This window comes from Anabas testudineus, chromosome 7 (genome assembly GCF_900324465.2).
Source record: "Anabas testudineus chromosome 7, fAnaTes1.2, whole genome shotgun sequence".
Lineage (NCBI taxonomy): Eukaryota > Metazoa > Chordata > Actinopteri > Anabantiformes > Anabantidae > Anabas > Anabas testudineus.
The window spans coordinates 14,363,750-14,389,856 of NC_046616.1; the positions used below are offsets into that span (position 1 = coordinate 14,363,750).

The 26,107-nt window shown below is 40.3% G+C and overlaps 1 protein-coding gene across 1 annotated transcript in view; it reads left to right on the forward strand.

Moving 5' to 3' along the window:
* cacna2d3a (calcium channel, voltage-dependent, alpha 2/delta subunit 3a) overlaps window positions 1-26,107 on the forward strand; it is an 89,259-nt gene that overhangs the window by 11,181 nt on the left and 51,971 nt on the right. The window contains exons 3-5 of the mRNA XM_026369071.1: window positions 6,541-6,657; window positions 15,164-15,223; window positions 24,372-24,534. Coding sequence (XP_026224856.1) covers window positions 6,541-6,657; window positions 15,164-15,223; window positions 24,372-24,534 — 340 coding nt within the window. The remainder of the gene's footprint in view (window positions 1-6,540; window positions 6,658-15,163; window positions 15,224-24,371; window positions 24,535-26,107) is intronic.

Genomic DNA, 26,107 nt, shown 5'->3' on the forward strand with positions numbered 1-26,107 from the left:
CTATATTCACCCCTGCTGAAAAATTGTGTCATGATGAGTGTAGCAGTGGCAAAGGTGTGGCCAGTCGGGCGTAAAGAGGTTATGATCACTGAGTTTTATTTGTTTTTAAAGATGTCTTGATTTTATGACTCTGTGTTTAGCATTTACAATAAATGTTTAATTTACGTTACATCTGTCTGTGTGTGTGTGTGTGTATGTGTGTGTGTATGTGTTTTACAATCCACGGGGAGTGTTTCTGTGCCACCAGATACGGGACTCAGACCAACATGCTTTTGAGGCAAGGAGGACAAGCGTGAAATTAATTGTTCCACTTCATCTCCGGCCAGCGCTCTTCTTTTGAGGGAACAATTTGTCGGCTGCCATACAAGGGAGGGTATGAAAGGAGGAGGGCATGGCAACGATTTGGCGTTCTTGGGAGATCCTATGATCCAGCAGTGATTTCCTGCTGTGGATCTGGGCTGACGCTCCTGTCTCACGCTCAAGTAACACACTCAGTATTTCACAGGAAACAGAATGCAACATTAGTCAAAGCGCAGTTGCCTCAGAAACCCTCACTCTTTCTTTTTCCCTATTTTCTGCACATCCAGACAGACTCTCGGTGGTGGCACAGTGACACAGAGGCAGACAACAGAATTAACTTCAACTGTGTGATGCCTCTAGGTCCTACCTATTCTCTTTTTCTCTCTGTAAATCGTGTCTTGTTGTTTCTTCACCTCCTGCCACCCTACTCCTCCCCGAGTCATGTTGGCTGTAATTACAAGCATGTCTTTGGGGAATCATAGGTCCTTTATAGTGTACAGTGATCTTTGAGGACATCCTGATCATGATTTGGCAGAATAAAGACCACATGCACTTTAGGCACAACAGTATCATAAATTGATATACAAGCACGTGTATGTATGCACACTTCAGCCATAAAGAAGCGACTTCCCAGTTATACATCCATCTCCTGGGATTTTATTTGTCCACATGTCCATCCATATTTTTCAAACAACATGAAAATGACTTTGTTTAATAAGTACATAAAAATAGTTTAAAAACACACACAAATAAAAGTCAAAATACTAATTAAAAAACAAACGTGTCATGTCTCTGGCAAGGCATTCAGGGACAGTGTGGAGTGTGGGCCATTAGTGTTTTTGAAATTCTTAAAAGAACTTCAGAAAAATTCATGTTTTCCTTATTTATTACATGCTCACTTAAATAAGGATTTGCGTCTTATTTGTATTAAGTCTTGTCTATGAAGTCTATTTCATGGCATCATATTTTTTGGCATTACATTTCAGACATCGGCCTTTAAAAAAACCCATAACGGTCAACCACTAGAGACAAAAAGGAAATCCATTCATTATCCTAAGCACTTTTCTTGTTAGCGGGGTTGCTGAAGCCCATCCCAGCTATCATTGGGCGAGAGCCAAGGTATCCCCTGGACAGGACACCAGTCTAGGTGACAGACCACAAGACAAAAAAATAAATACAAAATGACATTACCTAGGTTTTTTGTTTGTTACATGTATTTATGTGTTGCTTTGTGTTTTGTACATTCATATCACAATTTGACTTACCTTATGTAAATATGTGATTGATATTTAACAGTAAATTTTGAATGAAACATCCAAACACAAATTTGTAGATACAGCAATCACAGAAACAGACATATTGAGAAGAACAGCAGCAACAGAGCTCTATTATTATTATTGTACATTTCTCTCTTTGAGCATCTGTACCCTGGCATGACATGGCATCTTTTTCACTTGGAGGATTCTCATGCCAGCATACCTTTTTTCTTATCCAGATGTGTTATTAGCATTTGTACATCAGAGAGTCAGCTAAAACTTATTGGTCTCTGCGTCCCTGTGTTGTGCCTCATCATCTCCTACAGCACACGCAACATACCCACTTAAAAAACGTCTCTGGTCCGTGTCTCTTTGTGTCCCTTTTGTTCATCAAACCAGATCTATCCACTTGTAGTCAGACAAGCAGGCAGAAGCAAACAGAACAGGGAGGCTTGCCTTTGTGAATGAAAACCAAATTAATGCTCCTTGAATGATGCTGTTGCACACACTTTTGGCACAAATTCATATTCAGCTTGATTTAGTAGGCTAGAAATATATATTTTAATTTATATACTGTTTATAAATTATATTATTATCAATTCTGTGTTATTCTGGAACAAGTACACAATTTATAAGTGCAAATTAGACTAGTAATATTTGTATTTTTGTGACTTAGTTAAGGCTAAAATGTCCCCATAAGAATGATACTGAAACTAAATTTGTTGACTCAAGGAAGATGTGCACGCGAACACACACATATAAATTTGTGTGTGTGAGATAGAGAAATGAAGAAAGAGAGGGAAAGATTCAAATAGCTTTGAGCTTGTTGTTAGAATAGTCTGAGGACATGAACTCTGGTGATGCGTAAAATGAGCTGGGATTTGGGGGACTGGGGTCCAGTCTTAGTGTGAAATGAAGTTTTTCCCCTTCATTAATCACTTCATTATCAAACCTCAAGTTGACCACATACATAGATACAAGCACATACTATGTCATTCACATGTTTATGTTGCATATGGAGGCTGATCAGTTGCTGGTTACTGCTAGCAAAAACGTTTGCCGTCATAGTTATCCCCATCCACACGTGCTCTTTTTTACATCTATACCTGTAATATATAAAAAATAGGTTTGTTTTTGTGTGCAGCCTAGAGATAAACTGACTGCTGACCCACCATCAGAGCACACTGTGTAAGAGAGAGACTAGCAGCTTAAGCCCATTGATGTGATGCACCAAAGAAGACAGGACAGAAAAGGAGAGGGATTAAGTTACCACTGAGTGCACTGTAAAAAAGGAAACGTTGAAAAGCAACAAATGTTGACTTAATTTCTCAAGGTTGGGTTTTGAATTTGTTTGTTTTCTTTTATTCCCCAATTAAAGAACATGATTTAACAGTTGCAAGTTAAGTTATAAGTCAGTAATCTTACTTACAAGAGACAAGCTGTATTCATTTATAATAATAATAATAATTTCCCCAAGGGGATCGATAAACTATTTCATTATTATTATAGTTATAACCACTTTTTTCATACCATAAAGTTGCATAAGCAGTGGTGGGTTGCATGGAATTCTGTTTGTAGTGAGTGTTAAAAGTCAGATTACTGGGAAAATTGTAAAATTGCCTGTCCACTGGTTCATTTTTTAGGAGTTTATTTAAATGTAGGTTGTCAATACTGTGAGCACCACAGATCCACTCACCTCTGCTGTATTGGGGTGATGGCAGAATATGCAAACTGATTTTTCAAAACCTTGGAGGAGGAGGTTTTTGCATGACCTCACCTCCACATTATGTTGAGTTCAACAGCAAGAGCAAGAGAACTTATGACCTTGTGTGTCCGCCGAGCAGGAACTGAGCATCTGCATTAGGAGACATGAACATGTTCTCCAGTGTAAAGCTGCATCAAACCACCTCCAGAGAAAACGTCCAAAGGGCCTGTGAGGTAATTTTCAGGAAACAAGGACCAATCATGTTCCTACCATTGGGTGTGTTTGTATTAAGATGATATTTGAGCTTCCGTTGGTCTTCTCGACAGCCACTCATTTCTTATATAGCAGGAAGATCAGAGCACACACTTAACAACAGCAATCTGGAAACTGGAGTGGTGTCTCTCTGTCCGACTCGCACTTGCCACAGAAGCCCGTTGTGGAAGGCTTCCTATCCCCTCTCCTGGGAAATGGTGGTTCTAGATATCTGTCAGCTGGCTTTCCTGTGATGATGATGTGATGTGAAGAGGATAGCTTCAGGCTAATTGGGCCTGGTCTGCTCTGGTCAGCCTGACTGAACATAGAGCCTCAGACAGCCTGTGGTGAGCTGGACCCTCTTAGCCTCTCACTGACCACACAAGCGTGATCAACAACACACAAACACTTTTGTTCAGACTTTGGGCACTTGATGCTTTTTCTTCCGCCTTAGTGAAGTGAGCAGTATCTGTCAGCTTTGGGCCAGTTTCATGGCCAAGGATTACTGCACCCACGAAGCGAGCCCATTCATTTTTCTCATGAGAAAAGGAGTGTGGGCGCGGTAGAGAAAGTTGAAACAGAAGAACAGTAGAACGCAGAGTAGAAAGAGGGAGCCAATAAAGGAGAGCAGGGAAATTGGAGAAGAAACCAGTGAAGGCAGTTCAGGTTTGAGCTGCCACTGACCTGTCAGCTTTAACAGCCCACAACAGCCAGCCAGGAACTAGGATTGTCTTAAAACCTGGGTTTTCTGTCTGTCTACTGCAGCCCACTGTCTGTCAGCCAGAGGGATTATCTGTCCGATTTTCATACGGTTACGGTGGCTGTGATTTGGCTTCTGAGTCATCAGCCAGTCACTTTGATTGGCTACAGACTATGTTACTTGAGTCTGCAATCAATTAGCTGCAACGTTATGTGAGGGGGTGAGGTTTGTGTGAGGAAATAGATCTTTCTTTCTTTCTTTCTATCAATCTATCTTTCTGTGATAGATAAGTGTGTTTCACTTTATGAACCCTGTTCTATTCAGCCCTCCCTGGCTTCTTACTGTCTGTACCTCTTTGCTGTTTCTGCTGCTTGAAGTCACACCTGTCATTAAATCTACCTCCTGCTTCCCCACTGGCAGAAACACTTTTCACCCTCAGCAGCTGCGGTTCTGCTGTAAGTTGGAGGCTCATCTACTCAGAAGTACCTTGAAGAATCAGACCCTTTTTCTTCTAATCACTATAATTGCCACAAAAAAGTCTGCTACCGCAGCTTATTTTAATTCCTTCCCAACTACTTCTCTCTCATATGATCTTTCTGGCATAACAAGAATATTGTACTTTTGGGCTCTGGCCTTTGCACTCCTTATAATTGCTTGCTTGTAATGATGAATGTAGTCATCAACGGATTTTAACTTAATCTATTACCTTGTACAGTGCAAGTCAGTCTACTGCCATTTATGTGGTCAAATATTAAACCGAATGGAAATGGATCTTTCCGCTGCCCACCTAAAACTCCTCAAATACAGATAATGTCACACTTTGACCTCAATATGATTTCTCCACACACTCCATCTTCCTATTCCTTTGCTTTCTGCTTTCAGTTTTCACCCCTAACAGCTCTCCTTTGGTTTTTGTTTTTGGTTTGGTCTTTTTTCGCCATCTCTCTCCCTCATAGTTTTGTTTTTTATTATCTCACTTTAGCTTTCTCGTCTGTTTATGTGTTTGGCTGTGTCTTTCTCACGGGAAGAACCAAATCTAAATGGGCCTCAATCCTCCTTCACACACAAACACGCACAAATACAAGAGGTAATTTGCCCATCTTTGTTAATTAACAAAAAAAAAAAAAAAGAAGAAAAAAAAAAGTCACTGTTTTCACTAGGGGCTTTTATTTTGGTGACACTGCACAATAAACTGACTTGTCTTAGCCGTTGTTCACTGAAGTGACAGAACATTTTGCTCAGTCACTCTGCTTTCACATGTCACCTTAAGCTACAACTAAAGATTTCACTCTTATCAAAAGTTCTGGTATGAAGCAAAAAAAAAAAAAAAAAAAAGCTCTCTATTTGGTGATGTCCTGCAGTTTTCCTGATGATTGACTAAATCCAAAAGCTGCTGCCTGCTGTCCCCATTCCCCTCCTCTTACTGTGAGCTCTCTCGCCTCATCCTGCTCCTCATATGTGTTTCCGTACAGGAGCAGCTAAGACCATGCATCTAAGCAGGTTGGCATAACATTAGAGAGGGCATGCTATTTGATATGGCGGTAATCTCCTGCTAAATCCCCCAAGAGTGAAACACAGCCGCCTGCAGCTTTGCACACATTTCAAAAATGGTTTTCTTTTCCTTCGTTTATTTTTGCACACGTATACCCCCTTGCTTAGATCAGTATGTGTGTGTGTGTGTGTGTGTGTGTGTGTGTGTATCTGTGTGCGTGTGTTTGTGAGGCATGTATGGGTGTGGAATTAGCAAGACTTAACGTCGCTGTCCCAAGTTTGAGCGCTGGTTAAACTAAGCACCCTAGTATGTGTTTGTAGCAGAATAATGTGATTTAGTTTGGTGTAGATAGAGAGGGCAGTGGTGTGTTATTGATGCCTAATGTGGGGTTCATAAAACCTGGAGGTTTATTTTTGGCTGCGATTATTATGTTTGTCCGTATTGTAATTTTTCCTCAGTCACTTAACTTCATTCTGTGTTGTTGCTCTTCCTCAGTTTTCCTGTTTTAACACTCACCTCTAAAAAACTTATGAATACCTTCATAGCGCATAATAAGGTGTTTTTCCGATTCAAAATAAGGGATTGCTGCATCATATCAACTTGCATCAGCAGAAATCTAGTTCTTTTTTAGATGTGAAGAAAACAGTATTGATTAACTGTACTGAAGATGGGACTCTGACATGGACGTGAGCTCACCCTGTGAAAACGCGTCATGCACTACTAGATGTTGTTTAGGATGTGTTTAGCAAAGGAAACCATGCTTTTCATCAAGACAGTGTGTAATGTAACTGTGACAGTAATTGTAACCTGTTATGAACGTGTGCTTTTCTTTCAGAAATACAAGGAGTTTGAGCGAGCAGTGCGTGTGGAGGAGATTGATGGACTGCGTCTGGTCAAGAGGCTGGCGGAAGACATGGAGGAAATGTTTCACAAGAAAGCCCAGGCAATGAGGGTACTTGCTTCTATAGCTCAATATTTATCTTGTCATGCTGAACCAAAACTTAGTTTAGAATTAAGAAGACAAAACTCTTGTTTTCTTCTGACTATCTGTTCCTGACCACTCTGCCAGATGTCTGAAGAAGTGCTATTGTGTGAAACCAGACACAGCTGAGTTTGATGTGTGTATACAGTAAAGTGTCTAAGAGGCCACTTTAAGAGAGAGCACTAAAATAAAACTCATTTGCACCTTTGTAAAGATTAGGGGGAAACCAGGACTCATGTGAAAAAGAAAGTTTAATGTGATATTGTGGCAAGCATGTGTCACAATTTACGTTAGAGTCTGGCCAAAAGTAAAAGGTAGGTAGACAGAAGGTAGCTGTCTGGACCGACTGCGCAGAGGCTACTAACACACTGTGTGAGGCTGGGGATAGCTTTTCATTCAGCTCGTGTTTGTGCAGCAAAGAGAGAGTAAGCAGCAAACATGTGCCTGCAAGTTTCCAGATATGAAATGTGAAATTAGAAGATACACGCGATGCACTTCTAACTGCTCTGCAATATAATCAAAACACTACTTTATTAGTTATAGGGTAACTAGGTTGAATGATAGCCATAATGATCCTTTCACTACATTTTGGTGTTATTTGTGACCAAGGCAACAGAAAAGACAACATATGTGCAGATGGTGAAGTGGCTTTAATAATAATAGAAGTGGCCTAAGCTTACAGAGGACCAGACAGGCAGACAAGTAGGGTCCTGGGAAACAGGATCATGTTCCAGATCAAAACAACTGGTAACAACATGAGGAACCTGACAATCTGGTGGGGAGCAGATGGAACTGGCCAGTTGAAATAATGGGAGAACTGATGAGGCAACTGGGAATAGGTATGTGACCAGTGGCCAAATGGAAAATGAATGCAGGACTCTCACTAATTTTGCCATAATTTTGTATTGTGGCATTTAAAAAAAAAAAAGATCTCGATGCTTAATTTGTGTTTATCAGTCCAGTGCATATTTACAATATGAACACATTTGTCCTTATCTGTGTGTGAGTGTGTCGGCATGTCTGTGGATATGTGTGTGTTTGTGTGTGTGCATGTCAGTGTTGTAACAGGTGCAGTTCACGATGTGTCCACGGTGCATTGCCTCTCTGGCTACAGCTCTAGCTCCAGGTGATAGATCCTATCAGGACAACATGGTGCTGTTAACAGAAATTGGATTTTTCTCTGAGAGTCTGGTCCAAGGATACAAGCTGTAAGGAAGCGAGGGAGGGAAAGAGAGGGGGCACAGATAGCGACAACCATTTTCATGCTTTAGCTTTGCTGCCGCCTGTATTACTATTCTTATGCATTATACCTTTTCTTGCTTGGATTGACATTGTCTGTTTCAGAGTGTCGCATTGAAAATGTTCACATCTCCACCCATCCACACGCATAACAATCTCCACTGAGCACGAAGGGAAGATGAAGTATTTTCATGCTAATATGAGTCATCTGGCATTTAAAAATATGACTCCTACTCTTACACAATGATTCCTGGCATGAAGGCAAATTTAATTGAATATTGTAACTGGTGATGTTATTAATGTGTGTAATACAAGAAAGAGAACTTAACCAGTTAACATTGTTTTGTATTTAAACTACTGCCATGTACATATACCTTGTAATACAGCGAGACAAAGACAGATGTCTCATTAACCTGTTAAATTCTTTTAACATACTTGTTGATATGAATCATTTTCACTGAGCAGTGTGATTGGATGTATTGAGTCCAGTAACATAGTTGTATTTGTGCAATCTCCTTGAGAGTGCGTTAAACCCCTTGAGATATGAGGACTCGGTTAGCTAATGGCTTCTCTAAAGCTCCCCGCCCGGATGCTGGTTGCCTGATAATTGTACTTCTTAGGGGGGTTGTGTGCAGTTGTGTGTGTTTGTGTGTGTGTGCAATGGGAGTTATGGGGGTTGATGTGAAGATGAGAAGGAATCTTGGTGGCCAGGGCCATAAAGGCAAATGGATGTGGGAGGATGAAAATGAATAAATGTTACATTTTTGGGAAAGAAATTTAAATAAAGTGGAGATGTGGAGGAAATGTTCCATGAAAGCATCTGTGGGGAAAATAAGCCTGGTCAGCTGCTATCATGGTCCTAACTTCTCGTCCATCTTTCTAATGTTCGAGGCTAATAATTATTCTTGTTTATTGTTAATTGTTAAGAGTACTTTTCAATCTTCCTTTGTGTCTTTTCTCTCTGCTTTTTATTACCAACACTCTCATCCGTTTTGCTTTATGCGGACAGGCTGATCTTAAGCATCTCTCTGTCACCGTCTCTCCTTCCCCTACGTCGGCTCCTTCCCATTTCTCTGCTTTTAGCTGAAGTGTACGCGACGCTTCAACGATTCAATTTCCGTCGCAGACAGACAGTCGACGTGGTTTTATCTACCTGTCTCCATGTTGATTCCCCTCCTTTATCTCTCGTTGCCACCTGCTGATAGACGGTAGCCTCTGCTGCTGGAATAGGATGCACCTGTAAAAGTGTGTGTGGGGCGGATGATGTGCCTCTTTTTGTTAACCATTTATGAGATGATCTTTCATTCATGTGCATTAAGGTTATGCTTTTGATTTGAAGAGAGGAGGATGATCTGGCACAGAAACATGTTTATTAAGTTTAATTCACCGCTTTAAAGTTGTCTGCAGGTTTTGTGTGTGTTATTGTGCGTGTATGCATGTGTGTGTCACAGTAAGTTCCCTTATCAATTCCACATTACTGAGGCGAGCACGACGTCCTCGCTGCCACGCTGTCTGACAGTGAGGGCGTTTGAGTTAGAGCAGTTCTGCTTTTTAGATGCTTCGACAATTACGATTAAGATTGAAAAGGCCGGTCACACAATGTTTGAAAGTGTGCCTGCAAAGGATTATTGTGTGTTTGTGTCCATGTGCGTAGCGTTTTTTTGTGTGTGTACTGTAAATTAATAGATGTGAATGTTTATTAATCTGTTTATTCCTGGGCTCAGCAAGCATCTTAGCTTGCCATTGTTATTTTTTAATTGCTGTTACCTTCATCAGTTCTTGAGTCAGGGGGATATTATCATAGTCATGACAGACAGCACCTCCTCTCCTCTCCTCTCCTCTCCTCTCCTCTCCTTCCTCTCCTCAAACTAAAGCTTGTCCGCTGGCTGGAAATGGCAGCAACAGCAGACAATTAAAGAAACAGTGAATACGGTGTTATCGAAGTTGAAAGGCGTGGAGCTATTGTTATGCCCTCTTTGAAGTCAAGCAAGGCTGTGTTTCATGTGACAAATGCACTTCAAAGCGGAGTGGATGCCTTGCTGCTAGGGCTGTTTTTCCAGTAATGGCATTCGGTCTCTGCTCTGTACCTGCTGATATCATTTACCTGTGGCAGCTACGCCTCTGTAGTCCTCAACATGATTACCAGTGTTGAACACAGCAAGTCTGCATGGGTGCATGTTAAAAATAAAAGGCACACACAGGACTTCAAATGAAAATTCTCTTCCAGCTAAATACTCAATAAAAATGTAATTTTAATTTGCTGACGTGCACGTTGAATTTCAAACGCGAGTTTTAGCACTTCATCTGCGTGGCACAACTGGACATAAAAGTAACAAATGAGTTGATTCCTTAGTGCAGAAATAGTAGGAAAGCTTTAGATTTTGTCTTGTTGTCTGATAGGGTTTTAAAATGCTGTGGTCTGACTCTTTCCTCCTGTCTGCCCTCCTCCCTGGCACTCCACACTGTCATGCTGAGCTCGCACAGCACTGCTCCCCTTATTTCCCTCATTTCATTAGCTGTCCTCAGTCCCAGAGTCATTGTCACATTTGTTTGTGTGTGTGTGTTGAGAGTGATGACTGCTAATGGCAAGGCACAACCAACCAGTAGATGTCAGGCCACAGCAACAGCGTCTTCCTTCTTCCTTCTCTCTGGTTGTTTTCTGTCACCAAGACGTCAAAGTGATGTACAAAGTGCAAATTGCTTTTCCATTTTGTGGACGCTGCAACTCCTAGACTGATCTGACAGTATTAATTGCTATCTCCAGTCGTATTGATGGGCTGGTCTTGGCCAGTCCAGTCCTCAATTCAGCCCAAACCTCAACGGATCAGCCCTCTGGCAAAACTAAGACATGTAGGACCTGGCCTGATCCAGAAGACCAGGCTTACAAAGCATGTCGTCTAACATCTGAGGAGAAACAATACACCTCGCCAAGTTGCTTACTGAACTTTATTTATGCATTTCTATATTGTAACAATATAAAAACGCTCCTGTCTATACCTCCAGATTTGTAGCTGGTCACAATGAAAATGGCACAGTGTAATAAATAGTAACCTGATCCTCTTTAGGTAAAATGTTCAGATCTCCCTAAAAAAATTAGGACTCCAATAGATGATTTTATGGAAAAAAGTTTAAAACTCAAACTAAAAACTGTAGTTTGCTGCAATATTGTTCTTGGCTATCTCGAGAGAACATTCAGATTCAGGTCAGTACCCTGCCTTCCTCTTGAGCAAGGCTCAAAGTACTGCCCAAAAAAGTCAGAGGCTTCCGCTACTAGTCAATAATGTATGTGACCCCCATCCACCTCTTATCTGACAGCAGTTGTTAGCATAGCTCAGCTATAAATGGCAGGCTATGCTAACTTTCATGGCTTTAGAGTTGCATGCATAATTGATAGGCATTTGATAAGGTCTGCCGCTTCAACCATCGCAAAACCCACGGAACAGCATGCACCGTGCAAGAACAATGAAATCGTGTTGACAGCTAATGAGGGAGATCATTTATGAACTTTTAAACGTCTAAACAAGCCGGATGGTTTGTCCGGCAAATCATAATCACAGGATTTCAGATGATGAAAGGAGACATGAGTGCAAATGTGAAAGAAATGGACTGAGCATGTGAAAGGGGATGAAATGGGAGTGTGTTGAATTAAAGAGGAAGACGTACGGTTACAATGTAAATCTAAGCAGATTTCCACACTGTTAATATTTACCAACATATATAGATATTTATATATGCCATATGACATATCTCTTTTCAAATGTACATTTCATCCTAAATGTGTCATTTTTGTGTATGCATTGCCTTGCACCGACAGTTGAGTGCTGACAGGCACCAGGTGTGAACGTGTTAACACAGCACGTTATTTTCTGAGGTTCGATCCAGGTTAAAAACAAATCAGCAAATACAATGAGCCTGAGGGAGCGTCAGAAAATGGAGTCTGACCCAGACCACATCACTTAGGTCAGGTTTAATGAGATTTGTGCGTATCCAAGTGAAGACAGAATCCCAACACATTGGGGATCTCTCATCAGGCACAGATGCCAGACTCTTCTTCTAGCACTAACAAATCTAATTCAGTTACCACAGCCAGTCTTGTTAGCTCCGTGTGTTCAGTTTTTAGCCTGTCAGCTAGAGTGAAGGCTTGTGAATGTGTGCGTTTGTGTACGAGCATGTGTGTGTATTTTCATGGAGACAACAGGGCCTGCCTCTCTGACTGTGTCAGTTTAATTATTGCTGTCATCTCGTACCGAGCCCGAGCCTCGGCAAAATGACTTGAGAAGAAAAGTCATTTCCTGTCGCTTTTTAAACTGCATCATACTCTTTGGCAGGACCACCTATTGACAAAAACACATGGCAGGCTCATTTGAATATATGCCAGACACACACACACACGCAAACACATGCAGACAGGGAGTGCGCCCACACCAGCAGCACACGCACACAAAGACAAACACACCACCTGGAGTGTTCGTCTTGGTGATATGGTGGAATTGAAATTCACAAGAGTGAATAGTACCTACTTATCTCTAATGTGTTTTTCCAATTGAAAAACTCCCTGCTACTATGCAAGTTATTTTTACTCTAGAGGTTTAACTTCCATCTTCCCTGCATGGTAAGTTGCCGTACATGAATAATGTGCCAGAATAGATTTTGTGAAGGTGGGAATCAAGTGTTTAAATGTTCAGCAGAGTGCAGTGGAGATACAATTATCACTGGCCATGTATCTATGAATATATTTTGTGAGATGATGTAATGCTATCAAAGTCTTAAAGCAGCTGTTTTCTGTATGTGCACATATGACACATCTATAGACTATTTTTTTTACTTTATTTTTTTTTCCATCTATACACTACATACGCATGCACATATAATTGCCTGTATACGAATTCAGTCAGATCTCATCGTGCGCACACTGACATACTTGCATACATCTCACGTTGAGTGATTGGCATTTGCAAAAAGCGGCTGCAAGACAGAACAGGTCAAAGAGCTAATATCTTAACACGTGTCAGCAGAGAACAACATTAACACTCACGCACGCACACATACTGTCACCCACTCGCAAGTGCTGAAAAAGTGTGTGTCTATCAACACCGGCTTCACAGGCAGCGTCTGACATTTCGCTTAGAGTGTGAGGGTAAGCGTTCAGACCTTTAGAGAATGTTAGTCTTTCACTCCTTTTTCGTCCTCCCTTTATTCAACCGTCATTATCTTTGTTTGTTCCTACGGCATGGTTTGTTGTGGACTTGGTGCAAATGTAACTGGGTTTTTCTGTGTTCTCTCAGACTAAGGAGGAAGCAGAACAAATGTACACATGAACCGATAGCCGAGTGAAACTAAGCACAGAATGATATGCAACGATATGCAATAGCCAGGTGTGTTGCTATGGTGAAGAAAATGATTGGTCAGGCTCTAGATTACAGCGTTCGCTTCCCAAAACAGCCTGCACACACACACACACACACACACACCTGGCTCGGCTGAAATAAGCTGACTGATTGCAGTAGTTTTGTGAGTAAAGCCATTTGAATGGAAATGCATAGTGGAAGTGGATTCCCAAAACTCACAGACACAAAGACCACCTGCGAATATGAGAAATTACTTGAGATATGACGGGAACATACCCTGCACATCACAACTGGAAATAGAGAGAAGTGCTTGTGTGAATGTGCTTGTGTGCTTATTAGTGTTGAAGAGGGAGAGAGATCCCTCAGTCAGTCAAGTTGTTACTGGGGGACCGAAAAAATCTACAAATAACTGTATTATCACTTCACCCATCACCACATACCCTAATGATGCTGTCATACTTGAACGGTAATGACTCTTACAGTTCATCAATTTCATTTTTATCTGGTGGTGCACAAAAAACTCCCAGCTCAATGTTAACAAAACAGAAGAACTGGTCATTTGTACAGTACAGTATATCCAATCTGCCACACACTAAACAGAACCTCACCCCCACCACTTTTCTCAAAACTACTGAAGTGACAAGGCCAGTTCCTCTGTGTTTACTCCACATTGAAGACGTTTGGGTCCAAGATCAGGGCATGGATGTGAGAGGACAGTAAGAGGATTTAAGCTTTCATCAAGACATATTAAACAACATAGAACGTATCGACTTTTGTATCAGATCACCCACATTTCAAGTGAACGAAAGTATGGGACATTGTAAATTTGAGAAAAGAGGGGAAATCAATCAGAAGCAGTGCACAAACATGAGACGTAGCCAGAAAATTTAGAATGTACTGAAAAGGAAAGAAACCACTGGTGTGCTGAGCAACACGCACAGAAAGGGACGACGAAAGAAAACAACAACAGCTCATTACAGAAGCAGCGTGAGGCAGAAAAAACCCCAAAGCAACAGTAGAAGACACTGGATGGATTTCATGTATTGTCTACATCCAGTATGGAATACAAGAAGTGCAGCTGTGACAACAACTCTGATACAAAAACACACATATGTGCTTTGACCATGTTAATGTGCAGTCTATGACAAGTACCTCTCAAACTTACTATCCTTAGACGACACGAGGATGTTTAAGTTAGATTCTGGTCCATTTAATGCTGTAATACTTCTCTCCACTGGTCGCCACTGCAAACTGCAGCAGGGAGAAGTTTACTTTAAAAGGGAAGTTTACTCTAAAAGGGAACAGGCAACTTAAATTTGTCCGTGATTATCTTTCATTTGAGAATGGTTACGGTGACATTATGTTGCCATCTTTTGACAAAAAAAGCTATTTTCAAAAGAGAGAGAGAGAGAAAGAGAGCATAACACTGACTCAAAGGCACACAGATACCCACACCACCCTGAAGGCACACGCAGCAGACGGTAGCAGCAAGAGCGTGATGATAGAGTGAGTGTGTGCGGGGTGGAGAGAGACAGTGCATGTGTAAAACAGCATGAACTCATGATTGAGTTTGTTGTGGTGGTGTCCAAAGAACCGGAGGCAGTCATTACCTCTGCTGCTGAACCATTTATGAAAATAGCCTCTTTTCACAAGATGGCCAAATGTCTGTCTGCTACTGTATCTGTGTCTACGCAGGATGTGTCCTGTATGTGCAGTTGCAGTGTTGCTCCAATGTTAAGAAAAACTCTTAGCATAAATACTTGGCAGCAAGTTGCAAAGTTACTTTCTGCATGGATGTTTCTCGGCTTATTATGCTTGACCCACTAATCAGTTCTATATTAGTGAGTATATTAAGGCTGTGTCTTCTTTCCCGCTCTTTCCTCTTGCAGAGACTAGTGGAGGCTGCAGAAGAAGCTCACCTGCAGCACGAAGAAGATCCAAACCTGCAGGTGTGTACAGTTGTATATGTCGTCTGGATCTATGTACATTATAGTTCGAACACACAAACACAGCTACAATCAACATGTTCATTCCCTGTTTAGTAACTTCTTTAATTAGGTCATGCTGAAATTTTCATCTTACATGTCAGTGCTATGCTTCTGTAAGTTGTCCTGAGTAAATGACATTTACTCACTGAGGAAAGTGAGAACGAGAAAAGGTATTAGGAATCTTGTGCTGTAGCCTGTCTCGCATGACTAGACTTGGCAGTTGCTGTTTTTTTTGTTTTTTTTTCCTGTAAAAGTGTCTCAGTCCACATCTCCCTGTAATCATTTTGTCAGCATATGTCACAAACTGCCATTGTAACACTGTCAGGTATTCACAGGTTCACAGAAGTACGCATTCTCATAAACATGTATGATTTTTTATATAAGTGCCACATACACAAATTGACCCAAAACAGTAACTTCCAAGTTCCAGACACTGTGGCAACAAGTTTCACAGCCTTCCTGCTGCACAAGCATGTTTGATCTTTTTTTTTCCAAATAGGAAAAGCCATTTATAATAAATGTGAGGTTTGGGTTTGCCTATATATTCCCTTTACTTTGTTAGGAAACTAGAAGTCAGTCTTACATATTTAGTTTTTTTTTTTCAATTCACGTTGTGTCTTATTCACACTAGTTGATGTTTCACTTTTCACAATCTAGCCTGCTGCTGCAGCACAGGTTGTCACCTATTATGATAAAGCAACTAATAAATCCTAATAGCACTATATAGTTAAACTCCTCCCCAGTTAAAATCCCAAGTCTCAGTACAAATCTATCACTCAGTGAAGGTTTACCATGAATTATTTATGATGTTACCTCTATATATTACTATATTTCTACTGAAAAACAATGTTTCAAACAGTTCCCTTGGAGTTCCACCTTCAATTCTGCAGACATGGGCAAATGCATGCAGCTAAAAATATTTGCATACAAACCCCCAAACCCAGCCTCTGCTCTCACGGTTCTGCCTCAAATCCATTTGAGCAGCTTTAATTTTTAGAGTGCAGTTTTGTACTCTCGCGTGTGCTTGTGTGTATGTGAGTCGGAGAGGGAGTGCAGCGGAGTGGTGGGATGTGTATGCGGCTGTGTGCACTTGTGATGTTTTCGCCTGAGTTTGCAGCACATCATGCACATTTCAGAGGAGTTTATTAAAGTAGGAGGAGCAACAGCATAAACTTGAGTTTTAAAGATGAAATATGAAGCTAAGCCGTCTTGGGAGCATTTGGTGATAAACTACTTTAAAAGTGTGCGGTGTGTGTTATGTGTGCCTGTGTCTGTGCCTATGGTAGTATGTGTTTACTCTGTCAGCTATTTAAGGCATTACAGTGAATGCCCTGTGGTTCTCTGCTGTCATGGGGCATTAAAGAGGATCAATTACTAAATTTAACGATTCCTACCCAGCTCTGAATCCTTCTTTCATAGTAGCCTTTCCTTTTTTCATCTTTGGCCACTTGCTCCACATGACCTGCAGTTTCCCCCGCTGTGCTTTAAAAGAAAATTCGAACTTTTAATAATGTTTCAAGGAAAGCCAAGAACTGACATTTGTGGATCTGTGGGTTCAGAAGGTGTATAAAGTTGTCATTTAGCAGAGGTAACTAGACTAGTTTATTTATTAATAATTCAACATAATCTTTTAACGAAACCCCCAAATATCTCCTATCACCAGGTTTTCTCATGTAAAATGATCCTGTTTTAATTTTAAAGTTTTATGTAATTGTACAATAAATATGGTTGAATGTTTGGAATACAATGTTTGAATATCTTTGAAATACAAAACAAGGCAAATTAAATATGATCTTCCTGTGTTTAAGAAAATAACACATAATAATAACACATTTAATAGGTAGTTTTACAATAAAAAAAAAAAAACTCCTATTCTTGGAAGAGTGCAGGAGTGTCAACTTTCGTTTTGTATACACTGTCTCTCAGTCAGAAATCTTCATTTTAAATTCAGATTTAAAGTTTTTAAACTATAGCCAAATGTTTGTCACAGGTGGGCGGATAGCACAAAATATCAAAAGACTTATTATTTAACTTATTTAGTTATTGTGGCTGAAATTGGCCAACGTCAACATGTCAGTTTTGTAAAATTTGACTTGTAAAATCTTAACTAAAGCAAAATGCAATGTTTGAAACAGAATTCGATTTTGTCTAATGGTAGATGACACACAGTACTACGATTAAAAAAAAATCTAACACCCATTAAAAAATATAACATATAGATGTGGCAGTCAGTGTTAATACATAAATGATTATATATCCAATACTTGCTCCGTTACTCCTTGCTATACTTTCACTCCACACCATTATGCACAATGTAATATATCACCAGCTGAAGCAAGCTTAAATGGAAATTGCAAAATTTCCTCTCAAAATTACTTATTTGTTTGCATTAGCCACCTTCTATTGATCTGGAGAGAGTGTTGACGACCACTCACTCCTTGTAGAAAAAATTCAATAGAAGAGTATACTATGAGAATTTACCTACTCCAAAAACAGAGCTCCCTTCATTGATTAATACTTGTCCTTGTCACAGGTACTTATACGTCTCCCTGTATGTGTCACCTGTAAACACTTAATCTGTATGTTGTTTGTGTGTATGTTCATATGGTGCTTAAGGTGCAGCAGCACTGTGTGGGCTAACAGTGGTGTTTTATGTCAGCAATTACTTGACAACGACAAGATGAGCCTAGCAAAGTAAGTGTCCCTTTGTTTCAGCTTTATTGACACAGTTAATAATGGCTGCTTGAGAGCCTGTTGTATAATGTAGAGTTTAACAATATGTGAGCCTAAGTGAGATATCTAGTCAAAATAATGCTATACATAAATATGCAGAAGATTATAATGACACTGGTACCATGTATTATGTTTCCAGGATTCCACAAATGTGGAAATAATAAATGCTGGAACAGCAAAAATGATTAAAAGGAAGAAAAGAGGTTAAAAGTTACTAACAATCACATGTACAGCACCAGCTATGTGTCACCAAAGTGTCATCATCTGCTTTAATCACAGATTAATATCAAGGAAAAGGTAACAGCTGTATAATGCAGTATTACTTCACTAGAGCCTAACTTTTAAACTGGGAAGATCTGAAACCCCTATTTTCAGCCCACAGAGCAGCATTAACTCTGGGTCCTGTGGTAATAATGTGCCAAAGAAACAAAACACAACACATTTTTCCCACTACCAACTCATCATTAATTTTATATATATACATATATATATATATATATATATATATATATATATATATATATATATATATATATAAATTCAACTTTTTCAGTCTTTACAAGACAAATATCTCTAATATATACTTCTAGTGTGCTCTTATCCTCTCCTTCTTCATCATCATTATTCTGGCCACGTGTGCTGCTGCTGTCACCACCCTGCTGATCCACAGGAGTGAGTTTGGCCTGACTGACTGGAACACTTTGAGGTCGCTAAAGCGAAAATCCAGTATGATCTCTTTGGCAATTATGTTGCAGCCATAAATTTTTCAGTGCTAATTATGTTTATTGCTGAACATAAAATGAAATGGTTGAGCATTCTTTAGCTGTGATCGCTGTAGTAGTGCTGTAGCTTTTATTTTTTGTTGCCGTTCACATGTCAGTATGTTTTTGTGATTACTGCATGTACACTCAGGTGTATAGGTGTGCAAGTTTGCACGTGTGTGTGTGTGTGTGTGTTTCTGTCTGTGCCGGTCTGATGGTGGCGTATCTAATAGTGTATTTTACTGCAAAACGTGTTGAATGTATTGTAATTATCACCAGCTGTGCTAAAAATACCACATCCATGCTGTAGGGTGAAGCCTCCTCCATAACTATTTGGGGTTTATTATAAAATGTTAGTGTGTTGTTGTTTTTTTTTTTTTTTTTTTTTTTTTGCTATTGGATACATATTTGGCTGGCAGCGGTTTGATAGGAATTTCCTTATCTGTCTTTTGCAGAGCTCTTCTGCTGCCATGTGAAATTGGCACGGTAATCTGCTGCGATTTTCCTCCCTCGCTCTTTTACCCGCAATGCTCATGTACTGTAAATAGGAAAGCAGAGAGCAGTCTCCCATGCCCTCTGCAGCCAATGAAATCCTTCCTTGGAGGTTGGAGACAAACAGCCAATTGCCAAACCCAATGTTGACTGAAAATGTAGCCCCAGTCTGGTGGGAGCAGTGGCAGAGAAATACTTGATCTTTTTTTTTTTTTTTTCTACTCTTTTTTGTTCTCATGCTCCCCTGTCTGGGGTATTACCACAGAGTGCAAAGAGGTGGCCACATGCTTGTTGATTTGTAAATTTACTTTTATATTACGGGCAAAGAAAATATTCTCTGTGCCTGTGTACACAGAGTATTCTCAGCTTTACTGTCCTTGCATGGCCAGTGATGCAAACATGGGATTTTTAAGCTGCTCATTCAAGAATTGGCCTTGAGTGTCCAACATATAAAATATAAAAGTACATCTCACACACACACATGTAGACACCTCTCCTTCCTTATCCATACACACATTACCAGTGACCTGCTGACCTGCTGCAGATGCGAAGCACTCCCAGGTACATTCATGTCTTAGAGAGAAGGGTTCTCCATAGAAAGATAGGGTGCCACACACAACCCTTTAAAAGCTTCTTGCTAATACAAATATAATTATCCATTTATTACGGAGATTATAATTTCTCTCTCACACACAGAAATCTGCAGAAGAATAGTTGTAATGAGTATTATAGCTTCACATGTCTGGTATAGACTTTAGACCTTTGATCACAAAGGTCAAAACACAATATAGGATGCATCAAGCGCAGCCCCTCCTTGACCTTTCCTCCAAGTTACTCACTCACTCTGCTGGTCTTGTTGATTCTCTACTTACCAGTATCCATGCCTGCCGGTTGTTTTCTAGTCACGTTTTTAAACTGTAAGAGTGGTGTCTTCCTCTTTCCCAACCATGAAGAAAGAGAGTAAGGAAGATGGTGGGCGAGGAAAGGAGGTGAAGTGGTGATGAGAGTTAAAAGTAAACACCAGAGGGTGGAGTGTCACGGTCAATTCCCTCCTCCCTCTGTGTGGTATCCTCTGTCTTGCTCTCTCTCTCTCTCCTTGGCCCTTAAGGCTGTTGACTCACTCTCATGTTCTTTGCAGCAAGAGTATTAATCAAATTCAATATTAGGTGTTTTTTTTGTGTCTTTGAGGATTTGGTATATAGGTACTGTGTGTGCACGACTGGGCACATGTACAGCACGATTTTACACTGCAAGAGTGCTACCTCAAAAGGCAATTGGGCCTTTTCCACAAATTAAAAATAAGTCTATAATTTCAAAAAATAGATGCAAAAGCAGCAGCTGGGAGAGACAGCTACTCAGCTTAATGACTGTAGTGTAATAGCAGCATTTAAAGACACCATTAAGAGCGTTTCACTCTGTAAAATGATCCTGTACAAGTCTCAGTCGATTCTGACAAGTTAGAAAAGAGTAAACCTCACATCCACAGGAGCACGGAAACATTTATTTATACATTTACTGTAGCGTGAGACCATGTCAGGTCATACAGTTCAACTGGAATTAATGTAAAAAATTTGAATGAACATAAAAATTAGTAAATGCACCGCACTCCATGTTTAAGTTGTGCAGCAATGACAGCTGATATATATGATGTAAAACAACAACTCAAACACCACCTTAACTATATTTTATATTCTGAAACAGGGAATTGAAACGTGCTCCACTGTTTACCTCCCCGTTCTCATCCTCTCCAGCGCTGTCTGTCCCACACTGAGTGAGTGGGAGCTGATGGTACATGTGCGATCTCTCAGTGTAATGCACTATAGCGTTAAAGATCAGGTTGTTAACACCATGATCAGGGACTGCATTAGTGGCACCGGGTACTCCTTCACTGTAATGCTGGAATGGCATAATTGACTTACTCAACACATACACCCACACTTGAACACACAGATATACACACAGCTCCGCATATACTGTAGACACACAGCCCTCAAATGATGCTCGGGACCATGGATGCACACATACACACCATGGTTGGCCCCTGCCTCTGTTCACACACCCACACTCACTCCCACATTATCGAAACTCGAAAGCTGATGGGTACAATTTTAATCAAAATTAAAGCCCACATGTTGTGAATTTAAATAAGTCTATTAGCAGACTCATTAACTGCTGTGTGTTTTTACTTTTTTCTTTACTTATAGACTCCATACTTTTAACAGCAAATGCCTCTTTTAGTGTTTTGTTTTGCCTTTTCCTTTCCTCAAACTGTCTTTTAAGACATTTGCTTAGGTTATAAAACCAGAGCATCTGCACAACTTCAATTGTTTCTCAGAGTCAAGTCAATTAGCATTGAAGTTCTTTTTGTAGTCACTTGTTTGTATGGTTTTAACATGTTGTATGAATTCACTTTGATATTCTGCTGTCTGCATTTAAACAAAAGAAGAGCTACAGATGTGGTAAATTACATGTGTTTGCATTGATTTCAAGCAGAAAAGAGGGAGCACAGCCAGTGGGAGGAGAGAAGCGAATAGAAAGCAGAGCTAGACTGAGACAACCTGGCAAATGCAACAATGGTCTCACAGATAGAGCTGATAGTAGTCAAACCTTGCCAGCGAGAGCTATATGCATATTGGAGCGCGTTTGAGTTGAATACTGGGAAGAGACAGAGGGTGGCAAGAAGCTTGATGAGGACTGCATACAGCCAGTGAACAATGGGTAGAAGGAAATAGGCTAAGCCAGAAAAGGAAAAGGATAAATCAGAACAGGAGAGAGAGACTGATGAAGTGTGTGTGTGTGTGTGTGTGTGCAATGGGGGATATGCAGCAATGGGGCCTTGTCTCCTGCAGGAACACCTGACTAAGCCTCTGTGTGTTGTTGGGGCTGGAGAGGAGCATACAGAAGGAGACCTGGAGAGGTTGTGAAGGTGATAATCAGGTTTAATTAAGGCTGGCTCTAGACACCATGGCCCTGTTTGGCAGGGGATGTAGAAACAGTTGCCAGAGGACGAGAGGTCAGGTACCATGAAAGCAAGAGGATGTAGAGGACACAGAAGCAGTTCTCTGGACTGAGAAACTGTGAGTTTCCCAGTCACCTGAAGGTCATTATTCCTCAAACCTCACTAGGTTTTTCGTCACATTATTCCCTTCAAAGACGTGGCAGAGTTGTTACAAACTGTTGTCTAATTAGATTTTCAGCTGATATTTCCGAGTCCCGTCATCTTATCCTGACACATCCTGCCATTTCTTATTCTGCTTTATCTTTTTATTATTAATATTAGTATTATTGTGTTGTATCCTATGGTATGAGACTTCAGTTTTTGTGTGACTGTATAAATGAATACAGTGAAAGACAAACAAGCTAAGAGGGTTGTTCTTTTTAAAACCCTAATCCATCTTTTAGGTTTCATGTGCACATATGGGTGGAAAAAGCCAGGTGAACAAGAACATAAAACATATAAGCCATAATATTGCAACACAGTGTTTCCTCACCTTGAAATGGCAGTGTTCCCCTTGATAAAAGGCTAATAAGCCTAATCAGGCCTGATTAATTACACTGATAGGCACTGTGTTTGCCAGCCTAATTGATGGCTTTATCTGTGTTTTGCACTGGGCTGAGGGGATGATGTTGTTCCTCAAGAGGAGCTGGGAAGATTTATCCTAAATGAAGGTTACTGGTGCTACAGTGGAGAAGGTAGCTGTAGCTGTACACAGGAAGGAGCCCGCTGCAACGAGTGTTAGGACAGTAAACTTTGTGTGACGTTTAAGGGTTGTTCGGTGATGAATAGACAAGGTGCTGTGATTTTCTTCTTTCTTAACACAGATTCAGTCTACTTAGCGCTGCGGTCTTTTAACTCCCACCCAGCTCATCCCTAAAAAAAAATCAAAGTGTCTGTCCATCTGTGAGTGATAACATATGTTCTGAGGTGCTGTATTGGTCTCTTGAGAATGGCAATCTTTCTTCTCAGAGACCCTTTTCAGACCCTATTCTCTTGGTCATTACACGAGAAATCAATGTGGCCCTAAGCCATGTAATCACCACCATTCACCTGCAGCAGGAATTGAACTGGTGCTGCTGCCATCGCTACTGACAAAGAGGACAGTAAAATATATTTTTATTGAAGTAGTAAATAAAGGTTGTGGTAAAGGCGCTTTACCACATACAGTATACTGTTATAATAACATATACACACTATTTCTATCTTTGTCAATTATTAAACCGAAGAGAACAATCAAGCATTCAGTATTACTTTTAAGATGTTACCATCTCATAAATGTTATTCAAGTAAAATTTGTTTTAAGTGAGAAAAGAGTTTTGGTCGTACTTATATAACTTAAATTAGGCTACACAGACTTTATTGATGACTACGGCACAAACTGTTTTATAGGCCAGGTTAGAAAAAAATAGTTTCCAATGACTGAGGGGAAACTTTTAAATTATGATCTTACATACACTACTGTACATAGATGACACCTAAACATTCAGTTTGAGCTAACATAATCTCTTATTACTTGATGTCTAATGTCTTTAGTGCCTTTAATTTGAGATGAATTAACATTTGAACAGGCAACAGGAGTTTCACTCTTTTAAATGGCGTAAATTCAATCCGTTCGTTGGCTTTTGTTCTGCATTGGCTCCAGCCTTTTCATGCTGTGCCCCTGTTTGGTACCTCAGACTTCAGCGCCTCTGGGGTGCAGGCAGCCATGTGCTCTATATTTATCTAGCTCTATGATTTATTAATAGTCTTCCCAGTATGCGCAGTACTAAAAATACAGTGAAGGCAGAGCAGCACATGCAGCACTGAGCCTTGAAGAGCGTGTGCAGAGGCTGAGGAGAGATTTGTCAACTCAGCGGTTTTCCACTGTTGCAACATACACATCTGGGACGATCCAGGGAGTCAGGTTACCTCAGTATGCAAACTTCTCTTTGACTCAGCAGTTAAGTGACCCAGTCATCCTACACATCGACAACACAAATGGACAACGCAAGTTGATTATGTTGAAACTGAGTTTTTTAATTCTGAATGAAAACTTCAGTAAGCTAAAATATTTAGTTAGTATTTCCACGCATGTGTTATCTCTGTGTCATGTGTTATGCCGCTTTCTCTCAATGTTCTTCTCCAGTATGAATACTTCAATGCAGTGCTTATAAATGAGGTGGATGAGGAGGGAAACAGTGTCGAGCTGGGAGGAGAATTCATCCTGCAACCCAATGACCACTTCAACAACCTGTCAGTGAACCTCAGCCTCAGTGTGGTCCAAGTTCCCACCAATATGTACAACAAAGGTATGTTCACTATTTCCAATGTAGATAACATGATTTGATAGATTTAACATCATCAATATACAGTGACAGCAACAAAAATGTCATCTCACCTTCTCTTTTTTGTTGCTGGATCGATCAGCAATTGGGGTAGTTGAAACTACAGTATGGTACATTAGTCCAATGGTTAGTGTGCATGCTAGTTCACATAGATGTACAGTGTCAGGAAAAGGATTTCAAATCATTAACTGTAACTCTTTGGATCATCCCTACCACACACTGCCTTAATTAGCAGTTAAATAATCAGACATTCAGCTAATTTACTATCCACTCAAGTCCAACCAATGAAGTCATGGCCTTGTGCAATGCTCAGTGGACAAAATGAATGTCATGTTGGCTTAGCCCAGCCACCACAGACAAAGAAATTATATGGAGAGAGAGAGAGGGGGGAGAGAAAAGATGGGGAAAGTAATTGAGAAAGAAAGTAGGTTAAGCAAGTCTGATGGCACGTCTGAGCAACAGATTAATTACAGCTAGGTAGAAAGAAATAGAATAGGCAAGTGAGAGTGACAGGAGGGGAGTGAATAAAATGGAAAGGAATTGAAGGAAAGTACTAGGAGAGTGAGGTTGGCAGGCTGGGAGGCCAATACAGGGAGAGGAAGAGTAATTTTGATTTAAATCCCATTCAAGTTTGTAGAACTGATCATGTGCATCAATATTGGCCATGTGGGCAAATATTGATGCACATTATCAGGGAGTCATTGATGCTTTTCTTTGGGGGAAAACTCATATTCTCCTCAAACTGAAATCCTCTGGGATTTATTTGCAAACATTCAACTTGCAAAAGTTTAATACCAATCTAATAATACAGTTTTGTTTGTATTGTCAAGCGGTCTTCATGCTTCTTTACTAAATGTGATTTCCATGAATACTTTCTCATGCATCTTTTTCATTCGAGAGGTTAGTCATACTGCCCAGCACTTCAGGGTGATACACCTGTGTCGATAAGCGTAATCCTGAATGTTGTATTTTTTATTTTCCCTTTTTTTTGCAAAGCGCTCTTCACAATCAGAATTATTTACTGTACCAACAGTGATCTCACTGAAATGAAAAGACGCTGCCTTTCTCCACCTATACCAGCCACTCAGTGCCATCTGACACTGTTCATTATGCTGCTTAAGAGCAGTCTGGAGCCCGTACACTTCATACAGTAAGTGGTTTGCTAGCAGTGGTCATGAATTGGAGGTTAAGTCTAGGATAGCAGCAATTTTGTGCCACAAGAATGCACCACATAAAACATCCATCTTCCAACACAGCTGACACTATAATACTTTATGAGGCTACAAGGATCGTGTACCATGGATGCAGTGAAGTCATGCACACATTTGCTGCAGGTCGATACACCCCAGTGTCTATATACTTAACTTTGTTCTGTCTCAGATGGACCACTGTTCATTTCCATGTGACCACTGGCACACAAACATTTCTTCTCACCTCTTTCCCTCATGTTTCCTCACACTTCTTGTTAAACCATCCTCTGTATTCATTAAAGGTAACCTAATAAAGTGAAGGTAATTTCATTGTAGATCGCTGAGTC